This window comes from Cetorhinus maximus, chromosome 5 (genome assembly GCF_964194155.1).
Source record: "Cetorhinus maximus chromosome 5, sCetMax3.hap1.1, whole genome shotgun sequence".
In the NCBI taxonomy this organism is placed as follows: domain Eukaryota; kingdom Metazoa; phylum Chordata; class Chondrichthyes; order Lamniformes; family Cetorhinidae; genus Cetorhinus; species Cetorhinus maximus.
The window spans coordinates 12734310-12754262 of record NC_135883.1 but is presented as its reverse complement, the minus strand read 5'-3'; the positions used below and the strand labels follow the sequence as shown (position 1 = coordinate 12754262).

Below are 19953 nucleotides of genomic sequence, written 5' to 3'. Positions count from 1 at the left end.
TTCTCCACCTTTCATAATCTTGTTTTCAACAGAAGGGAATTCTGTCAAGATCACCACTGCTCCTGATGATACATATCCTTGCAGGTGGCGCTCTGCATCAGCACTCCGACCTGCAGTTGCACACAGCTGGTCAGTATGTTACAGGCAACACCACAAATTTTACTCTAATTGTAAATGCCTTACCCATTCGTTGTTTGCCTGGTACACATTGACCAGGACAGAGGAGCCCATTTACCGGTTCCTTCCCGCACAAGATTACACTGCAATGAAAATACACCTAAGGAAATAAAAGGACACTATCATAGCAGGACATTAGGTAGAAAGCACCAAAGCATGTTGTGCTGAAGCAATCCTCACCTGCTCCAAGATATTAACATCTCCCAAGATAAAAGCAAACATCTTGACTTCAAACCTTTTGAAGTGACTAGGATATCTGACCCTCTCACTCCTTGTTACTGGATGGAAGGTGGTCATATACAGATCAGCCTCATTCTCACAGCTATAAACAAAAGTTCCTCGTTACAACAGAAGTAAATCAGTAGCTTGCCAACTTTAGAAAGCAGCAGTTCATTACTTGCCTGTTGACAACAACTGGCCACTGTGGAATGCCCCGTCTGTCTTGTGATGCAGTTGCCCAACAATCTTGCAGGAACAATTCAATTTGTGGATCTTCATTACGCAACAGTTGCACTTCAAAGTAGAGGGGGTCAGTCAGATACTTCACTACTGGATAGTCACTGTGCTCATACAGGTCAGAATACGACACATCTGCAAGCATCCAAGCAATGTGGTTGGGAAAGAAATTACTCATTTCAAATTGATCTTGCCTAGTGAGTTACAGATGATCACATACTGCACATTTGCTTTAAGGCTATTTTATATGGAGCTGGTGTGAAGTCACTAGCTGAGTTTTACCTTTGGCAAGTTGCATAACTAAGACTAGAGGTCCATATCCAGGTGCAATTATTGAGCATTTATTTGGTGTTCAAACTGAAGATGCAGCGAGTCATTTACATGGTAACGACATGATATTGCAAGCCTAGGAGGAACAAGCAGTTACTTAACACTTCATATATCGACACCAAAAAACCACCTTTTCTCAGATTCTTACCGATATATTGGATCGCTAGGTGCTGATTTTCTGAAGTATGCCACTTCATTCTCATAGATCATGTAATCCTTCTCAAACTATTACAAGAGAAGCCAAATTAGTCAATTACTAGATGCCTGCTGAGCCCTTACTGCAGACTCCAGCTCATTTTTCCAAATAGAAAAAAAAATGTTGGCTTACCCTTCTACTTGTTCCACATGAGTCTGCAGAAAATTCAAAGGTGGCTTTGAATTCTGTACTTTCCTTGGGTTTACAGGTTTTATCTCTCACCATCATTTTGCCATTTACTCCCAACAATGCTTCAAGTTTTAGAGCAGTAATGACAATTCTTCCATTTGGGAAACAAGCTAAGAAAGAAAAGTAGTCAGTATGCCAATGCTATGCAAGAGGTCAGGTTATCAGAGTGAGTGAAAGTCAAGAGCTTACTTAGGAGGTTGGTTGTTGGAAAGCTACAAGAAACAGAAAAGTTGACTAGCACATCTAGGGTTTTATTATCCCAGAGCTTGAAGTCAAATCTATTGCGAAGACCTTGGTTATTTATTGCCTGTAACAAAGCCACAATTAATTTAGGATCCAATCAAATTAAATCAAGCCAAGACACTAGTTAAAAGCAACTTACTTCATGGACAACACGAGCTGCATCATGTGGAATTACGATTACCGAGTGGGTACTATTCTCTCTCAGGATATAACCATGCTGCTCAGCAGAATGAGGGGTTAGCTGTACATTACCAATGAAAGGAATCCAGTAATGATCCAAGGTGTCATGTGTCACTACCAGTGTGATGTTCTCTTCATCACAAAAACCATTTGCCACAGGAAGTTCTAAGGAAACATTTTACATTACTTGAAAGCATTTAAATTGCCTTCTAGTTTGCACAAGGAGAAAAATCACCTTACCTATTTCATGCTGATATATTAAATGAGCCACATGTGTGAATGTTAGATTTTCTGGTACCACTGTCAGTGTGTAGATGATATCAAGGGTATATTGTTCAACACCATCTCCGATATACTGAAAAAAGGAACGGGAAGAGTTAGCAACATGTTCAAGCAGCCGTGTGGAAACACAATTAGCCCCGATATTCCATTACCTTTCTATCTACAACTGGTGACTCCATTGGAACTTCAAGGATGAAGATTCTATTTAGGGCTGTTTCATTTGTGGTAGTCCCATTGTACACATTAAACATTGTGTTTTCTTCATCCACAGGGAAGGATCGAGAGTCCAAGGTGAGTTTTCTAAGTTCTACATCAGGAAGAAAGTTGCCCAGTGTGACGTTGAACAGCCATTGCTCAGGAATGGTCTCTGGAAGACATGAAAAAGCTGAATTGTACACTGGAATCCATGTATGCAACAGCATAAACCAGCTACCGATGTTAATTGGCAGCAAATGCAGCCCGATGAAGTGCCACACATGCAGTTCTTATGTTGCTGTGCCATGTTTGCTCTTTTAGAAAGAAAAAAGTCTATTTTTGGGAAAGGTCATGCATGGACATTAATGGGTATATTTTTCCCCCATTTCAACCTCATTGAAATTTCTATTTCTAAATCTGGAGTGGGCAGGGGAGTTGTGTGGCAGAGTGCATGGGACCTACAACATTTAAATCTGTGGCATTGAACATCTAAAATGCAGTCATTCCTACAGGTTGTTTGTGATTAAATACATTCAATTAAATTTACACTTGTTGCAATGTAGGGTATTAGTATGTTACATTTTTCCTTCTCAAATTTCCGGTTAGATTATGAATCAAGTCTGTCCCAATTACTCAATACTAAATGTATTCTGACCCATCATCTTGTTTGCTTGGAATTTATTGTAGCAGAATGATATCCTGTGGGTAATCAAGGCATTAACTGCTTCTGATGGAGCCGAGTGATATCTGCTTAGACCAGCATGCGTGTATTGATGACAACTGTGTTGTCAGGAGGCAACTGCTTTCATCTGTATAGGCAGGTTAATTGCCTGTGTAGCAAACAGTTCAGGTTAAGGTTCTACATCTGCAATCCACTGCTATCAAGTCAAACAGAAACAATGAATAGTTTGTTAGAACAGTTAGAAAGGTATGATCATTTGTGACTTAGACTTAAACTCTAGAATGATGGACTTGCTGTTTAAGAGAAGCAGTGTCTCTCTGGAGCGGTTTTAACATGAACTCTGTTCTTGAGCCAGAAAAAAAACCTTCCTCACCTGTAGCAGGACAAGACAATAAAAAAGGGGAAAGGGACAGCACTTATGCAGACCACATTTTAAGTGCTTCAATGCCTTCAATCTAAAATGTTAAACCAAAATATACACAAGTAGGCTGCTTCCTCTGGGCCAGATTTCATTAGCTGAGTGGCAAAGAACCCCTTTTACAAAATATGCCGGCTATGCCATGTTTAACATAAAAATGACAGTACATACCATCAGTGAGAACCAGCAGATGAGGAATAAAGGGGGTAATAACTGGATGGATCACATTGATCTTATTCATTCCCCAAGTCTCATCTTCCCACAGGTGCTCCAAGAACAGATTGATACTGTACTTGATACCATACTGTCCATCCACCACATAGCTCTGAAAAAAAGTGAAAGGCAACAATTACTGATCAAGTACTTGGAATTGGTTATTCTATTTTCATGAATTCAGATTCTTCGACAATGTTAATTGTTAGTAAGATACTTGCATCCCAAGTTGAGTTGTTTTAGTTTTGAAATAATTTTAAAAATTGAATTCCTCACCAACCTTATAGTAGCCATCCTGTGCTCCAATTGGGACCCTTATAGCAAGAGCTGTATCATTTTTATCAAGGGTATAGTTTCTTTCTGCCATTCTTGTGGGGTCCAACTTTATGCCATTTATTCCCATGGAGGTGTTGTCTTGATGAACTGCACTGGTTACAATTGGAGTGAAGATTCTTGGCACTGTCCATATGATAGTGTCATCAATGAATGTAATACCATCTAATGAGTAACCAAAATACCATTGATAAGTCAGCAATACAACTTTGGGTCACAATTATTCTAGTTAGAATGGAAATGGAACAGAAATAAAATGGATGGCTCCCCTACAGAGGGCACCACTATAAAAAGGACAAGATTTTTAGATAGTTATAGAAAGTGGTTAGCTAGTCTACAGTTAAAGCAAACATTTTATTCCTGGTTAATTGTTTAAGTTAAACAATGGTATCAATTTGAGATGGTTTGATCTATTCACTTCAGTCAGGGCAAGCAAATGAAAGATGGCTGTGCTGTTGAGAGCATAATGCTTGTAACATTTGATTTCTTACCAACAGGACAAGCCATTGCAGTGTCAATTAGCAAAATCATCCAATGTTCTTTGTAAAAGCTTGTTGACCGGATTACAGTCAAGGGAACACCTTGGACCTAGTTGTAAAAAAGGAAAGACTAAATTTATATGCAAAGCCAAAACATCCAAACCTTATTTATAAGAATGCTTCAAATTGTACCAATGCCACCTGGTATACGATTAGTGAACTCACCAAAACTATTTCAGCCTCATTTGTATAATATGGAGCACGGAGCAATATACGAGACATTGTAGTATTGATTCCATAGTTCATTTCATGCGCTTCTTTCACAGTCATGCTTCTTTTGCCACCAGGGGTGAGAAATACCACTTGCCATATCCCACTTTCTGCACTAGTTGCCTAATAGAACAGTGAAGGCCATTACAACATTGTTACAACAAGCATGACAAGTTCTGCAAGATTCAGGGTGAGTTTTAAAAAAGTCATTCTCCAACATTTGAGATTTAACGCATCTGTGAGCAATGCCATGGAAGGAGGAAAGGAGGGAAAAACAAGACAGGAAATGTCATCCATATATTTGATGTTACAGATGGTGAGAGTCTGAAGAACCATAGAACACTACAGCACAGAAAACAGGCCATTCGGCCCTTCTAGTCTGTGCCGAAATATTATTCCGCTAATCTAAAGTAATGTAGCTTCTGAAGTTCAATCTATTGGTAGAAATGAAGCCGCAAACAAAATTTAAGTAATTTATACAAAAGGACAAGTTGATAGATGTCCAAAAGCAGATGCAAAATATAGATTATAGGGGCATGTTTTGCTGATTAGACCATTTGTACATTAGTTAAAGGTCATAAAAAATCTCAATGTAACAATTTAATCTGCAGACATGGCTCAATGGATCCAATTAATAATAAAGAGCAGTTTTAAATTTAACTTCCAGAATTTTATTTCAGAAATAAGCAGAATTTGATATATGGAGAATTCTAGAAATTACTAATGGAGATGCAAGTGTATGAGCAGCATTGAAAGTTCAATTCCCCCATGATATCTTACTTCTGGAAATACTAGTGACCAGTCTTGAGCATCTTGTGCATAATCCTCCTCAATTGGTGGTATGCTTCTTTGTACTGAGACCTGCACATGGAGCAGATTCAATGCATTACTCAGTAGTTATTAAAATGATACACAAGTTGCATCAGTGTGAAATGGCAGATTTGCAGCACAAGCATTTCAGACTCTACAATTTATTGCTCAGGTATCTGATATATGTTAAGTGTTAGATTTATGATTATTCTCCTAAACATCTCAATTACTGATGTCATTAGTCAAATTCAACATTTGGCATACAATGCTAATCATAATACTGGCAAAATGTGCTATTTACCTGCATGTAGTTTTCTTCACAGAAAATTTCCCTTGCAGCCCATGGTGAGTACGTACAAGATAGAGTTTGAATATATGTTGAAGCCACTGTTGTGTCAGTTCCTACATGTATTTGTACAGTGAGGTTGAACTGTTCATCAGCCTGCAAACAGAGTGCAAAAGCAATAACTGCATGCTAAGGTCACCATTTGGATACACTGTCATTCTGTACACAATTGCTTATCCTGCATTTACTATTACTTTCTTAGTACTTCCCACTATTTGTCTATCAAACATCTCCATACAGATGGAGAGGGGTCTATTGTTCCACTCATTGTAGAATAGAGCCTCAAAACATCAGACTCTAGTTAAGGGGTTGTTTTTCCAATTACAATGCATAGAGCCCTATACTCTTTCTCCACCACCTCACCCCAAGAGAAGTCAACAACTACTCTTTCCATGCAGGCACTTAGAATAGCATTCATTTTAATTTTTCCTGTTTCCCCATGCCACAGCAAGGATGGTTAGATCTCCTGTCTAGTTTAGATGTTCTATTAATTCTCTCTATATTATCTTACCACAATATGTACACAACAGCCAAGGACGGAGGCACGGAATTCAACATTATTCCAGGAATCCACTGCAATTGTATAGCCACACTGAGAAGCAAAGCTTGGTGTAACGAGATAGATATTGCCAGCCGGATCTGGAAACAGAAAGGCTGGAGTTAGCTTCTAACTGGAATTCAAGTTAGAGTAAGATAGTTTATTGGTGCAACTATGTAAACAAAAAAAAATCCACCTTGCTTTCAGCTGGGAAAAATCTTTGCAAGGCCCAGCAGGTGCATAAGTAGGAACGTGTCCAGCCCAATTCACTGTTACAAAACCAAAAAGCAATATGTATTTCTGGTGCAGGTTCAAAATCTAGATAGCATGATAATTAACAGGATTAACTAAACCTAGGCTATATGCAATTGGCAAAAGAAAAAAAAAAGTCACTTTTAGGATAGTGAAACAGTCAAGTGGTGTGGCATGGCATGAGAACAATGAGGGGTAGGGCAATATCACCTGCAATTTAGTTATTGCTCAAATTAAAGGGGACAATACTTGTATTCGGTGATTCAATAAATCACACCTACTAATTGGTTTTCTGTATTTTCTCCAAAAAAAAAGTGACTTAACTCATCTGGGTGCACCTAAAAAAAGTCAAGGCAAGAATCAATAAACTCATTGCATCTTTTCATTTTATACAGCAAGGAAAGAAAAAAAATCACACTGCAGTATCACAAAAGCATAGTTTTAATGCAAAAAAACTGCAGTTAACTTGCTACTGTGACCTGTTGCTTTCTGTTTTCATGTTTATTTTCCATTAGTGAAGAGGCAGTTTTCAGCCAGCAAATCCTGGACTCTAGAATTATAAGAGAAACCTCCACACTATTGTTGTTATCTCCCTTAATATCCTTGCTACCATAGCATCTCCGAGAGTACCTGGAGGATATTTCCCAATGCCAAAAGTGCTTAACTGCAAATTGAATTGAGGGTGCCCACATTTTGGAGAAATGCATGACTGTTCCACTTTAAAAAAAAACAGCACCACAAGACTTGTGTGCCTTGAATTATAAATTCAGGTCAGGATTCAACACATGCACATTGAAGTTAGGAGACAAAGCGCTTGAAAAATCTAGTTTTGGTTTTAAGATTCGTGAGGTGGCAGAGAGTGTTTGAACAGGTTCTTGCTCACTGAAGAAATTATTTCACATCCCTTACTCGTCAGCCATCACCATCACTGCACAGAGAAAGTAACAATGATCCTCCCATTAGAGTGCAGTGAAAGAGCTGGAACGCCAGATCGCAGGACCCAATAGCAACATCACATCAGCACTGGAGTCAGTAACAGAGGTCAACTTACCAACAACGCTAATCTGCCAAAACTTCCCGACAAGAAAGTGCTTATTTAGTCCAACCCAAAATACACTGTCGCGGCATTCAGTCTTCAGGAAACCTACAGAAACGGATCAGAGAAATTCCTTCAATATTAAACCATTGGCGACGACACCACAACAATAACAACAACAACACCGGCGTCGCACAAACGCCGACCTGGAGGCGCAGGTTGCATCGGGACTTCAGGGGCTGCCGCAATCACCGACAATATCAAGCTGCTAAAAACAAACAGAGCAGCCATTAGCAAAAAAAACATGATGAGGAAACTTCCTCCCAACTTTCCCCCCATTGCAAAGACTTACCCAAATAACAGGGCAGGCGCCATGGCTCGGACTCTATCCCCAAACTGCCCAGACCACGTCTTTAGTGGCTTCCCCCACAACATAACTAAAAAAAAAGCAGAGAGTCTCCCAGTGGAATGGTGAAAGGGGTAAGAAGGCGCGCGCAATTTAAGCCGGGCTCCGGGCTCCGGGCTCAGGGTCACGCGCTCATCATCATCATCATCAGCAGCAGCGCCCGCACCTGGTGCAGGTTACAGCGGCATCAAACGAGGTGTCAGCTGTGGCTCAGTCCATAGCACCCTCGCCTTTGAATCAGAGGGTTGTGGGTTCATGTCCCTCTCCTGGAAAACCAAGAACTGTGATTGTACTCGAAAGAGTTGCAATCTGTGACTGTTGATAACTCGAAAGACTTTCCCGGAAACCAAGAACTGTGATTGTACTCGAAAGAGTTGCAATCTGTGACTGTTGATAACTCGAAAGACTTTCCCGGAAACCAAGAACTGTGATTGTACTCGAAAGAGTTGCAATCTGTGACTGTTGATAACTCGAAAGAGTTACAGCGGCATCAGTCGGCAGCCGAACATTGTCCATAGGCGGGCGTCACCAAAAACTCGAGAGCACCCACAAGAACTATATATATATATACAGTCCAGTCGTACACACAATAATTATAATTCTATAATCAAGGGCTTGGCTCCAATGCCAGAGTTTGGGGTGCAGGCTGCTGCGGGCAAGGCTGCCAGTGATGGGGATAACAGTGAAACAAGCTGCTCACCTCTCCTGCAGGAGAGAGTTGCCTGTGGTGTTTCACAGGGTGTGTCCTATGCCTACAATATGGAAACTAACTCATTGTGGGCGGTGTGACCAAAGGGGAGCAAACGTCGACGAGGAAGAGACGGGGCCAAGTGTATCTCACTGGGAGAGACCCTGGAAATAATGGTGCTGGGGGAGGAAGAGAACGATTGTTGGAGATGCCCGGGCTACATCTGGACAGGTAAGAATGGAACCAGGCACGGGTGGTCTGGCTAAGCTGGAAAATGATGGAGAAGCGTTGGGAAAGGATGCGGATGCAGACTGTCTCAAGGACTGTAACAATTAAACACAAGGAGGGATAATGCACCAGAGTCAAATAGGATAATGTGTCTTTGATTTAGGGTCATTTTGGTGCTATGACCAGGGAGAAAATGCTTGAAATGATTCAAAGGGAGTTGTTGGAAAAAGGGCCACAGATTTGAAAAGGGACGGGGTGTTTGGGTGACACCATGTTCAAGGATTTTATAGAGAAAAATAAGATTGGAAATGGGGCAGTAAACATAATGGTGCTGGGTTTTATGTGGAGGGGATGATTTTGAGTGACACTACCCGTGAAGTGGAAATCTTTACAATCGCAACTTTTACCGGGACCAGGTAGTTGGTTGGACTGCACAGCAAAGCAAAAAACATGGCCCAAAAAAAAAACCAGTAGCGAGTTGTCCTCATCGGTTGTCCACATGCATTAAACTCAAGCTGAGGGAGGCACACTCTCCAGTGTAAGTTTGCACCTGCTAAAGTCGAGCCGCAGGTCGGTGTGAAATAACATTTCAAAAATGTCCAGGCAATCTGTTGAACCTCCTCTTGAATGGAATATTCCTAATGTGGGAGGTAAAAGAGCTGCTATTGCTTTCTCCTGCAAAGTTCCCTTCTGGAGTGGTAGTGAGTTATGTGGTTATATCAGAGTATTCGTGTGCAGCTCCAATGCTTATGCCCAGGTCTGTGTGTATTCTAATAAGGCTCTGCTGACTGCATCACAGTTAACGATGTCTAACTCATCATAATATAATCATTGCATGAACTCTTAGAACATAAATTTTAAGTGAAGTGTTTATAAAGGGACGTTACCATTGATCGTTTCCCACATTGAGGCTTGGGATGCCTTTTATTTGGTTTTTCTCTTACCATTAGCATCGGAATTATATTGCAGTCAAGTGAAACCCAAGCAGTAAGGGTACAGAACTTGTATTGATACAGCGTCTTTCACATCCTCAGCACATCCTAAACATTTGAAACGGAGTTCTGTTTTTGTTTTGGATTTCCAGCATCCGCAGTAGTTTTTTGTTTTTATATTTGAAATGGAGTCATAGTTATTAGATAGGAGAGACAATATGAAATAAAGGGTACAATTCTAAAAGGGGTGCAGGAGCAGAGGGACCTGAGTGCACATGTGCATAAATCATTGAAGGTGGCAGGAAAGGTTGAGCGAACAGTTAATAGAGCATACAGCATCCTCTGCTCTATTAATAGTGACATAGAGTACAAAAACAATGAAGTTATGTTAAACTTGTACAGAACACTGGTTCAGTCTTAATTGGAGTATTTCATCCAGTTGTGGGCTGTATACCTTAGGAAGAATGTGAAGGCATTAGAAAGAGTTTAGAAAAGATTCATGAGAATGGATCGAGGGATGAGAAACTTCAGTTAAATAGATTGGAAAAGTTGGGACTGTTTTCCTTGAAGAGAAGGTTGAGAGATTTGATAGAGGTATTCAAAATCATGGGAGGTCTGGACAGAGTAGATAGGGAAAAATTGTTCCCGTTGGTAGAAGGGTTGAGGACAAGAGGGCGCAGATTTAAGGTAAAAGAAGCAATGGCGATATGAGGGAAAACTTTCAGGCAGTGAATGGTTAAGATATGGAATGCGCTGCTTGAGAGAGTGGTGAAAGCAGGTTCAAAGGAGGCATTGAAGAAGGAATTGGATTATTACCTGAAAAGGAAGAATGTGCAGGGCTGGGGAGAAGACAGGAGAGTGGTACTGGGTGCATTGCTCCTTAGGAGAGCTGGGTCACGGAAACGACTGGCTGTAACAATTCTATGATCCTGTGAGGTAGAGAATGCAGCTACCAAATTGTGCATATGAGGTTCCGCAAGCAACAATGGATAAATAACTAGTTAACCTGATGGTGTAGATTGAAGGATACATCTTGTTGAAGAGAATCACCCTCGACATTCTTTGAATAATATCGGGAATCTTTTATGTCCCGCTGAACAGGCGGATGAAGCCTTCATTCCACCGGATAGAATATCTGTGGGGGATCTCCAATCTCCTGCCGCAGGTTCAACAGGAACCCGAGAAACGGCACCAATGGCCGTTGACACTGAAGTTATGATGTTACCTTCAAGAAAGATTACTCCCAACATCTCATCGAAAAGACGACATCTCTGACAATGCATCTCCTTTTCTCTGCACCCCACGCAAGTACTAGCGTAGATTATTTCCTCGAGTCCTGAAATGGGGCGAGTATCCGCAATCTTCGAAAGCAGAAGTAAAAGTGCTCCTGCTGAGCCAAACTTGACACTACTCGTGAACGCTGTTCAACCTTTCATGCTCAGCACAGTCGGCGGCCAGGTCGCCAACTCACCTATTGATTTATTTTTGAGCATTTGATACCTTGGCATATCGATGTAAGTACCACTGTGCTAACAGTTTCTTTTTAAACATAAAACAATATCAGCAATCGGGAAATAAATTTCCATAGCTAAACCAGGGCACTGCTTTCGTTTTCAGGGATAGTGGATATCTGTATTACATAATTAGATTCCCCGAATGCTGATGAAATCCCAGAATACTATACAATGAAATCGCTATTTGGCTTTGGCGCTGTAAACCAGTAGCGCTAGTAATAAGTGTGATTAAGAAAGCGTATCTCGGAAGTAATGTGAGCAACGCCATGGGAGTATTGAATATTCAACAGATAATTTGTTCTTAGCGGATACAGCATGAAATTCGTTCAGTTTTGCTCTGAAAAGATTTATTGAATTTGTCTTTTTTCCATTGGCAATGCACATGCCTCGATGTATTTCTTAATTTTACAAATATTACGGGTATGTAGTGTGAACTAGTTTTAAACGGTTAGTTGTAACGTGTATACTAAAATTTACATTAAACCGTGATTCAGCTGAGTAACCAATTAGTAGCTATACAAGGTTCTCCATATTTTCAGCAGTGGTCTATAACGAATATCGACATATACATCCAATATATTCAGTGTAGATTACCATTATGCAAAAAAACAGGATGCTTTTTTTGTAATAACGCCAAGCTCCGCGTTGGAATTCACAATGATCATTTTTATTCAAGTAGGTGTAAAAAAAATGAATCATATAGATATATAGGAAGGACATTGTCACTTTACAGGAAATCATTTTGTTTAAATCTGCTAGTCCTTTATGAAAAAAAAACATTTTAAAGCCTCTTTTTACCGACTGAAAAATTTATCTTATTCTGGGTCAACAGCAAAAGGAGACCTTTAAAGACCAAAAGTAGTTTTATGAACTCTTTCCAAATTTAAAGACTAGAACCAAGTCATTATAAATTCAGTTGTATTTTATTATTCATTCATGGGAGGTGGGCGATGCTGGCAGTCGGCATTTATTACCCATTCCTAATTGCCCTTGAGAAGGTGGTGGTGAGCTGCCTTCTTGAACCACTGCAGTCCATGTGACGTAGGTACACCCACAGTGCTGTCAGGGAGGGAGCTCCAGAATTTTGACCTAGTGACAGTGAAGGAATGGCGATATATTTCCAAGTCAATGGAAACACTTTGTAAAATTAAACCTCCTGGCATTGCTCATTTATGATGTTGGTAGCATATAAGTCAACCTTTCAAAGAGTAAGAAATAATAAAAAAACTACAAGTTGTCCAAAAGCACAAAACTATGGACACTGGAAATCTGAAATAAAACCAGAAAATGCCGGAAGTAGGGGCATAAGAACAGGAGTAGGCCATTCAGCTCATCAAACCTGCTTCACCATTCGATTAGCTCATGGCTGATCATCTACTTCAATGCCATTTTCCTGTGCTATTCCCATATCCCTTGATATCATTAGTCTCCAGAAATATATCGATTTTTTTGTCTTGAACATGCTCAGCAGGTCAAGCAGCAGTTGTGGAGAGAATGTTTCAAGTCTGCCAAGTAAACTCTTTTAAACTGCAAATTGTGTTTGTCTGACTTGTCAGGCAGCATATGTAAAGAGAAAATACAGATTAATGTTTCAGGCTTACACACTTTGTCAGGACTAAAAATTGAAAAATAAGTCAGCATTTTAATAGGGTTGAAAACAGAAAGAAAAGGTTTCATACAACTTACCCCTTTTAATTCTGTGCCCGTTATAAGAAATTATAAATGGATACGAGTTACTTAAGACTTACAAAACTTAGGCATTGCAATGCATGAGTGAGTTCACTCCATCAAGCACAGAAACATGTCTCTTTATTTATTCTTTCATAGGATGTGGACATCACCAGCAAAGCCTGTATTTGTTGCCCATTACTCCAAATGAGTGGTTTGCTAGGCAATTTCAGAGGTCAGTTAAGAGTCAACCAGATTGCTGTGGGGTCTGGAGTCTCATGTAGAGCAAACTACTCTAAAGGACTTTAGTTTTACAATTGATGACAGTCACCATTACTGAGACTAGCTTTATATTGAACTTATATTCCACCAGCTGCCATGGTGGGATTTGAACTTATGTCCCTAGAGCATTTGCTTCTGGATTACTGGTCTAGTGACATTACCACTATGCTACATCTCTTGATGTTACATAATAGGTCTCCCTCTTCATCCTGGTTGTTTTGCCTGTCACCATGGAATTCCTTCATGCTAAACAGCCCAAGTGCTCATCCTTTACATACCAGAAAACGGAACTGCACACAGCCTAATCCAATTAGTATGTAACATGCTTACTTCCCTTGCTCTCTTTCAACCACTGGGTATACATGCATGAATTATACTCCTGATCATGTTTGGTCTTCCTAATATTGTAGCTGAGGTTTGTTTCAATTTTAACAGCTGATCACTGCTCTTTATACAATAGCTGCTAGTTAATTCCTGCTCTTGTTAGTTATAAATGGTGCCACCAAACTTTCGTGCAGATTAACTCTTTCTCACAGGTAGAACCTGCCTATTCAACAGTATGACTTCAAGCTATACTTGGAGCTGACCTGGTCCTTTGCTTTACATCACGTTTTTTGTTCAGCACTTTAATGAAAAGCATTTTTCCACACAGGTATCAAAGACTCTTTGATCTCAATTCTTAATCCTTTATTCCCTTCCTTCTCACCCTCTCTACTTCTAAACTTGTCTTTGAATGTGGTAATCTTTCCCTCTAATAATCCTTCCGACACTAAATGCTTTCCCTTTACATTATGCTGAGTTTTTTCCACATGTCAGCACCTCAATGACTTGAGATTGAATTGATGGAGTTCTTCTATGATCTTTGTTTTTGCTCAGGAGACTTCCCTCCTCAATAATGCTGCCCCCTTCCCATCTCCAGCCTTCTCAATCTGCATCCTTCCCTCCAGCTCATTTAATTTTCTTGGTCTATTTGAGAGCTGCCACCATGATATTAGCTGCCTTAGTTTTTCTATTAATGCTACTTAATCTATTAATTTATAAACTCATCTCTCCCCAGTCTTAATTCCAACCCTATTATCAAACCTGTTGACAGAGGGGCACTGTTCTCATATGATGGAGGGACCGCTGTCTGGTTGAGGCTGAATGCCAACTATTGGATGGTCTGTTATTTCTCAATAGATTTTAACCTTAATACCAAAAATTTAAACAATAATTTCTCAGACTGTTATCAAAGCTGTTCCCAAGCTGGCTGTTTCTGTGAGAACTTGCACTCATAAACCCAAAACAAACTGGCACCTCCCTGCATTACCTATTCCCATAGCAATGTGGGATTACCATCACTAAATCTCCCATTATCAACATCCTGTGGGGTTACCATTGACCAGAAACTGAGCTGGACTAGCTATATAAATACTGTAACTCAAGAGCAGGTCAGAGGCTAGGAATCCTCAACGAGTAACTCACCTCCTGACTTCCCAAAGCCTGTCCACCATCTACAAGGCACAAGTCAGGAGTGTGATGGAATACTGTCCACTTGCCTCGATGAGTGCAGCTCCCACAACACTCAAGAAGCTGGACACTGACCAGGACAAAGCAGCCTGCTTGATTGACGCCCCATCTAGAAACATTCATTCCCTCCACCACCGACACACAGTGGCACCAGTATCTATGAGATGCACTGCAAGAACTCACCAAGGCACCTTAGACAGCACCTTCAAAACCCATGACCATTACATCTAAAAGGACAAGGGCAGCAGACTCATGGGAACACGACTGCCTGGAAGTTCCCCTCCAAACCAATCACCATCCTGACTTGGAAATATATCTCCGTTCCTTCACTGTCGCTGGGTCAAAATCCTGGAACACTCTCCCTAACATCACTGTGGGTGTACCTACACCACATGGACTGCAATGGTTCAAGAAGGCAGCTCACCACCACTACCTTCTTAAGGGCAATTAGGGAGAGGGCAATAAATGCTGGCCTAGCCAGTGATGCCCACATCCCATGAAGAAATCAAAAAAAAATCTGGGATGTTTCAGGTAGAGATACAAGCCAATTAATTTTACCTGTTTTTCCTATACCTGTTATGATTCTCCTCCCAACAGGAAATCTCCATCACCGGATTCCACTGACACTTCGTTGTTTTGCAGCCTTACTTCCTCTTGAGGACTATAGAAATAGACAGATTGGTGTTTCAACTCACTGCTGTCCCAAACTAATTTCGCATTTTACCCATTACAATGATGATTGTGTTGATACTCTTGCTATGATCGAGAATTAATTAACAATCCTCCCAAATTCCACTATTCCCTTATGTCAGTCCATCTTTGACTTCTATTTTCCCACATGCTATTTTGGTAAAGGGCCAAACTGCCTGTGTTATGGTTCTTATTGTATTTGTTTTTCCAGCTAATTTGTTCAGAGGGCACCACTTTTCACCAGAGTTTCTGAAATGTTTTTCCTCAGACGAGATTTTCACACCACAGATCACAAGGATAAGGTATCCAGTATCTAAATTCACCAACAAACTTTTCAGTTCAATCTTCAGTGGTCAATAACAACTATAATCATTTATGTCCCCATTTTCTGTACCTCTGTTGTGACTTAATTTAGTTCATGAAGATGAAAGATGTCACTTTGTGCTCACCTTCCATCACTCTGGCCTCCACATTCATCAAATTATCTTCTGCAAGCTCCATGGCCCCATCATCAAGCATAATTTTTTCCCTCTTCCCCAACATCCAGGAGCTGGGGAGGGGTAATACCCAGTGTTATGGAAATGTCTATTTTCATGATTCATATGTTTTTAAGAGTATTACTTTTGGCTTGGGGATTGAGATTTTTAAATGTAAGATAATGGAAGCAACTGGTTTGAGAGGCTGGTAAACAGACCCAAGATAATTGCCAATCAAAGGATAGTCCATGTTTACGGTCGGAGACGAAGGAAAACACAAGATAATGAGCTAATAAACCATGATTTCAGAGCCTTGGAGGAGATGTCTACAGTTTTCTTCATAAGGGATTTAAATTATTCATGAGCCCCAGAATCAAAAGGGTGTGTTGAAGATAAATTAATTGGCTTGGATCTCTATCTGGAACATCCCAGGTATGCCACATTACTGTAGAAATTGTTTCTGTGAAAGGGTACTTCCCTACATAATGTGACAGCTTGGGAGCAGCTTTGCAACAGGTCATTTACGTCTGAAGCTGGAATAGGCAGAGAATTTGTCTGAAGCTGCAAAGGACCAGGATCAGAGAACTGTCAGAAATTAGGGGTACTTCTGAGTTGATGGCACTAGGCAAGAGCGCAATGAAGCTCATGCTTGAACTGGGGTGTCCACAATTGAGGTACTTAAGGGAAGCTGGAGGGTTGTTTAGCTGGATGCTAGTGAAAGGACCCCAAGAAATCTCATAAGCTGGAGAAAAGCCAGAACAGGGAGGAAAATCAAAGAGGATTCCAGAAAGCTACAGTACACCTTGGTTTGGTTCCAGAAGTGGAGAAGCCAGGGCCATTCAGCTCCTGACCTCATTACAGCCTTGACCCAAACATGGGCAAAAAGAGCTGAAGAGGTGAGGGGAGAGTAACATCCCTTGACGTCAAGGCAGCATTTGACCAAGTGTGGCATCAAGGAGCCCTAGCAAAACTGAAGTCAATGGGAATTGGGAAAAATCTCTGTGCTAGGTCTGACTCCAACCAGTAAAGGGAGATGGTTGTTGGATATCAATCATCTCAATCCCAGTACATTGCTGTAAGAGTTCCTCAGGTAGTGTCTTAGGCCCAACCATCTTCAATTCCATCATCAAAGACCTTCCCTCCATCATAAAGGTCAGACATGGGGATGTTCATGGACAATCAAACAATGTTCAGCACTATTTGTGACTCCTCACATACCGAAGCAGTCAATATCCATATGCAGGTGTCTATATGTGGCAAGATCTGGACAATATTCAGGCTTGGAGCTGACAAATGGCAAGTAACTTTCATGCCACAATTGCAAGTCAATGTCCATCTCCAACAAGAGAAAATCTAACCATCTCCATGACTTCCAATGGCATTACCATCACTGAATCCTCCACTAATATCATCCTGGGGGTTAGGATTGACCAGAAACTGAACTGCCACATAAACACTGTGGCTACAAGAGCAGGTCAGAGGCTGGGAATGCTGCAGCGAGTAACTCCCCTCCTGATCACACTACCCTCCCTAAGCCTATCCACAAGGCACAAATCAGGAGTGTAATAGAATACTCTCCACTTGTCTGGATGAGTGCAGCTCCAATAACATTCAAGTAACTTGACACCATCCAGGACAAAGCAGCCCACTCAATTGGCACCCCATCCACCACCGATGCACAGTAGCAAGTGTACATAAAGTGCACTGCAGCAACATACCAAGGCTTCTTCCACTGCACATTCCAAATGTGCGACCATGACCTCTACCACCCAGAAGGATAAGGGCAGCAGGTGCATGGGAACACCACCACCAAGTTCCTCAAGCCACACACTGTTCTGACTTTGAACCACAATCGTTGTTCCTTCACAGTTGCTGGGTCAAAATCCTGGAACTCCCTCCCTAACAGCATTATGAATATACCTACACGGTTCAAGGCAGCAGCTTACCACCACCTTCTGAAGAGCAATTAGGGATGCGCAATAAATACTAGCTGAGCCAACGACACCCACACACCCACAACCTGTGAACAAATAAGTCTGCAGAACTCTTTCAAGTAAAAGTAGAATGGGGAGTGCCCTGTTGAGGTTTACATAAGAGTGTTAAGATAGGATTTGCTTTGTTTAGCTCTTGTACAGTAAAGACTTTTTGTTTAAAATGAAGTCTTTCAGTTCACACCTAGGTGTTCAAATTTATTTTCAAGTGTTAATTGGCTCCCTTGAGATCACAACAACTGGGACTGCAGACATTTGCAATTTGCACAGCATTTTGACAATAAATACAAGTATTTGAATTGCTAAGTAACAAAATGCTGGTAAAACCGCAGCATCTGTATAAGATAACATTTCAAGTCAATGACTTAAATCAACACTAATTTCTTCCAGTTCTGAAGAGTTTTTTATTTCTGAGATTGAAGAACTGCTGTATCTTGCTTTAACATAAATGAAACCGCTACATGGACAGGGTTACAAGAACGCAACTCTCATTATTCAGATCTTGTTCTGGCTTCTGGTGCAATCGTATTGCAGATGACACAAATGATACCCAAAAGAAAGAGTTGTGTGGGGGGACTTGAAGGAAAGCCAACAAGAAAAGGAATACAGTATTACTAGATGTGAACTACAGGAAGAGCATTTATAAGTTAAGATTTACCAATTACAGATGTTAATTTCAAACATCATGAAACATGTAAGTGAGAAGTCACTTGCTCCATGTCAACTTTGACTTGTGCACTGCAGCTTGTTGTTAAGTGCCCAAATCATTTGTTTGGCTTCAAGTGAAGGACAGATTACAAGTAGCTGCCCATATCTGTAGCAGAAAGAAGATCCTACATTTGTATGGCACTTTTGAAAGCAGGATCAAAGTACTTCATTGTTAATTAAATGCTTTAGAACTAGTCTTTATTGCAACATAGGAAAAAATAATTTTTGTGGAACACAAGTACAAACCTGGAAGAAAAAAAAATCAGTCTTTGTAAATAATACTCAAACAATGGAGCTTATGTACATCAGGATAGGTACACCCGCAGTGCTGTTGGGGGTTTTTGAGGGGGGGTCCAGGATTTTGACCCAGCGACAGTTAAGGAACGGCAACATATTTCCAAGTCAGGATGGTGAGTGACTTGAGGGGAACTTCCAGATGGTGGTGTTCCCATCTATATGCTGGCCTTGTCCTTCTAGATGGTAGAGGTCCGTTGATTTGGAAGGTGCTGTCCAAGCAGCCTTGGTGAATGCTTGCAGTGCATCTTGTAGATGGTACACACTGCTGCTACTGTGCAATGGTAGTGGAGGGAGTGAATGTTTGTGGATGGGGTGCCAATCAAGCGGGCTGCTGTGTCCTGGACGATGTCAAGCTTCTTAGGTGTTGTGGTATCTAAATCACTATCTTTCCAAAACTATCTTCAACCACCGAAGCCACACAGGGTCCACCCCGGTGCTTTAGTGCATACAGCACATCCACGGCCATCACCGTCTTGCGCTTAGCGTGCTCAGCGTAGGTGACTGAGTCCCTGATAACATTTTCTTATAGGGTTCTGCGAACCTCTTTGTATACAAGACCAGCGATGCGCTTGATGGCTCCACGGCAGGCCAGTTGCCAAATGGCCAGCTTCATGATACCCTGGGTATTATCGTGAAGGACTTTATGGTGCTTCTTGGCTCTGCCTTTGCCCAGCCCCTTACCACCTTTCTCTCTACCCATGATTTACACCCACTGACAAACAAGCCTTGGGTGTTGTGGTAGCTGGACTCATCCATGAACGTGGGGAGTATTCCATCACCCTCCTGACTCGTGCCTTGTAGATGGTGGACAGGCTTTGGGGAGTTAGGTGAGTTACTCATCACATGATTCCTAGCCTCTGACCTGCTCTTGGAGGCACAGTATTTATATGGCTAGTCCAGTTCTGGTTCTGGTCAATAGTAACCCCCAGGATGTTGATA

At 41.1% G+C, this 19953-nt stretch overlaps 1 protein-coding gene across 1 annotated transcript; it reads right to left on the bottom strand.

Annotated features, from left to right (window-relative positions):
• Positions 1-312: 312 nt before the first annotated feature.
• Positions 313-16043, bottom strand: LOC144680433 (uncharacterized). Its single transcript, XM_078541398.1, is given in 17 exon segments — positions 313-499; positions 579-768; positions 916-978; positions 981-1039; positions 1112-1188; positions 1292-1458; positions 2012-2126; positions 2206-2420; positions 3520-3673; positions 3842-4059; positions 4386-4482; positions 4599-4766; positions 5424-5504; positions 5755-5895; positions 6311-6438; positions 7641-7733; positions 15992-16043. Coding segments are annotated over 17 exon segments (2205 nt in total).
• Positions 16044-19953: the final 3910 nt, after the last annotated feature.